The sequence below is a fragment of the Geospiza fortis genome, unplaced genomic scaffold (assembly GCF_000277835.1).
Source record: "Geospiza fortis unplaced genomic scaffold, GeoFor_1.0 scaffold2457, whole genome shotgun sequence".
NCBI lineage: Eukaryota > Metazoa > Chordata > Aves > Passeriformes > Thraupidae > Geospiza > Geospiza fortis.
In genome coordinates this window covers 86255-87062 of record NW_005054720.1, presented here as the reverse complement: position 1 = coordinate 87062, position 808 = coordinate 86255, and the positions used below count along the sequence as shown (strand labels likewise).

Here is an 808-nt window from a genome sequence, read left to right as displayed (position 1 = left end):
ACCACACCGCCCAGCGAGGCGGCCACGGCCACCAGCAGGAGGTTGAGGTCAGGTGCCAGGCCAAAGGAGGTGTGTGTGACGTCGATGGTGACCTGCGCAGAGGCCACACGGGAAGCAGGCAGTGGGCTGCGTGCCTGCACCTCCAGGCTCATCTCCCGTGGCTCCCTCTTGGCACGCCCAGCCCCGGCTTGGGGCTGGCTGTCCACACGCAGGTAGATGGAGCCCGTGGTCTGGTTGATGGCAAAGTATGGTGAGGGCTTTGCCAGGGTGTACAGCACAACACCGTCAACCCCCTCATCCTCATCCGTGGCCAGCACCCGCCCGATGCTTTGCCCTTTGCGCGCGCCCTCAGGCACCTCAAAGTTGAAGGAGGGGCTCAGGAAGATGGGATCATACTCGTCTTCCCCCGTCACCAGCACCCGCACGGTCACAGTGGCCGAGGCATTGCCAGTGTCGGTGGCCCGAACCAGGAGCTGGAAGGCTTTGGCTCGCTCGTAGTCAAAGGTGAGGCGGGAGCGCAGCTCCCCAGAGCTCCCATTGACAGCAAAGGCGTCCCGGCCGTCCCCCGTGCTGGGGTCCCCCAGCGCCTGCTCCAGCACCACGTACCGCAGCTCCCCAAAGGCGCCGCTGTCGGCATCCACGGCGCGCAGCGTGGTCACCAGTGTGCCAGGGGGCAAGTTCTCCCGGATGCTGGCGCTCAGCACCTCCACTGGGAAGTACGGCTTATTGTCGTTGATGTCCTTCACCTCAATGGCCACGGGGACCAGCGCAAAGTGCCCGCCCGGCGTGTCTGTGGCCCGCACCACCA

At 65.7% G+C, this 808-nt stretch overlaps 1 protein-coding gene across 1 annotated transcript in view; it reads right to left on the bottom strand.

The window, feature by feature from the left end:
* Window positions 1-808, bottom strand: part of DCHS1 (dachsous cadherin-related 1) — a 40044-nt gene that overhangs the window by 3418 nt on the left and 35818 nt on the right. Inside the window, exon 21 of the mRNA XM_031065253.1 lies at window positions 3-808. Coding sequence (XP_030921113.1) covers window positions 3-808 — 806 coding nt within the window. The remainder of the gene's footprint in view (window positions 1-2) is intronic.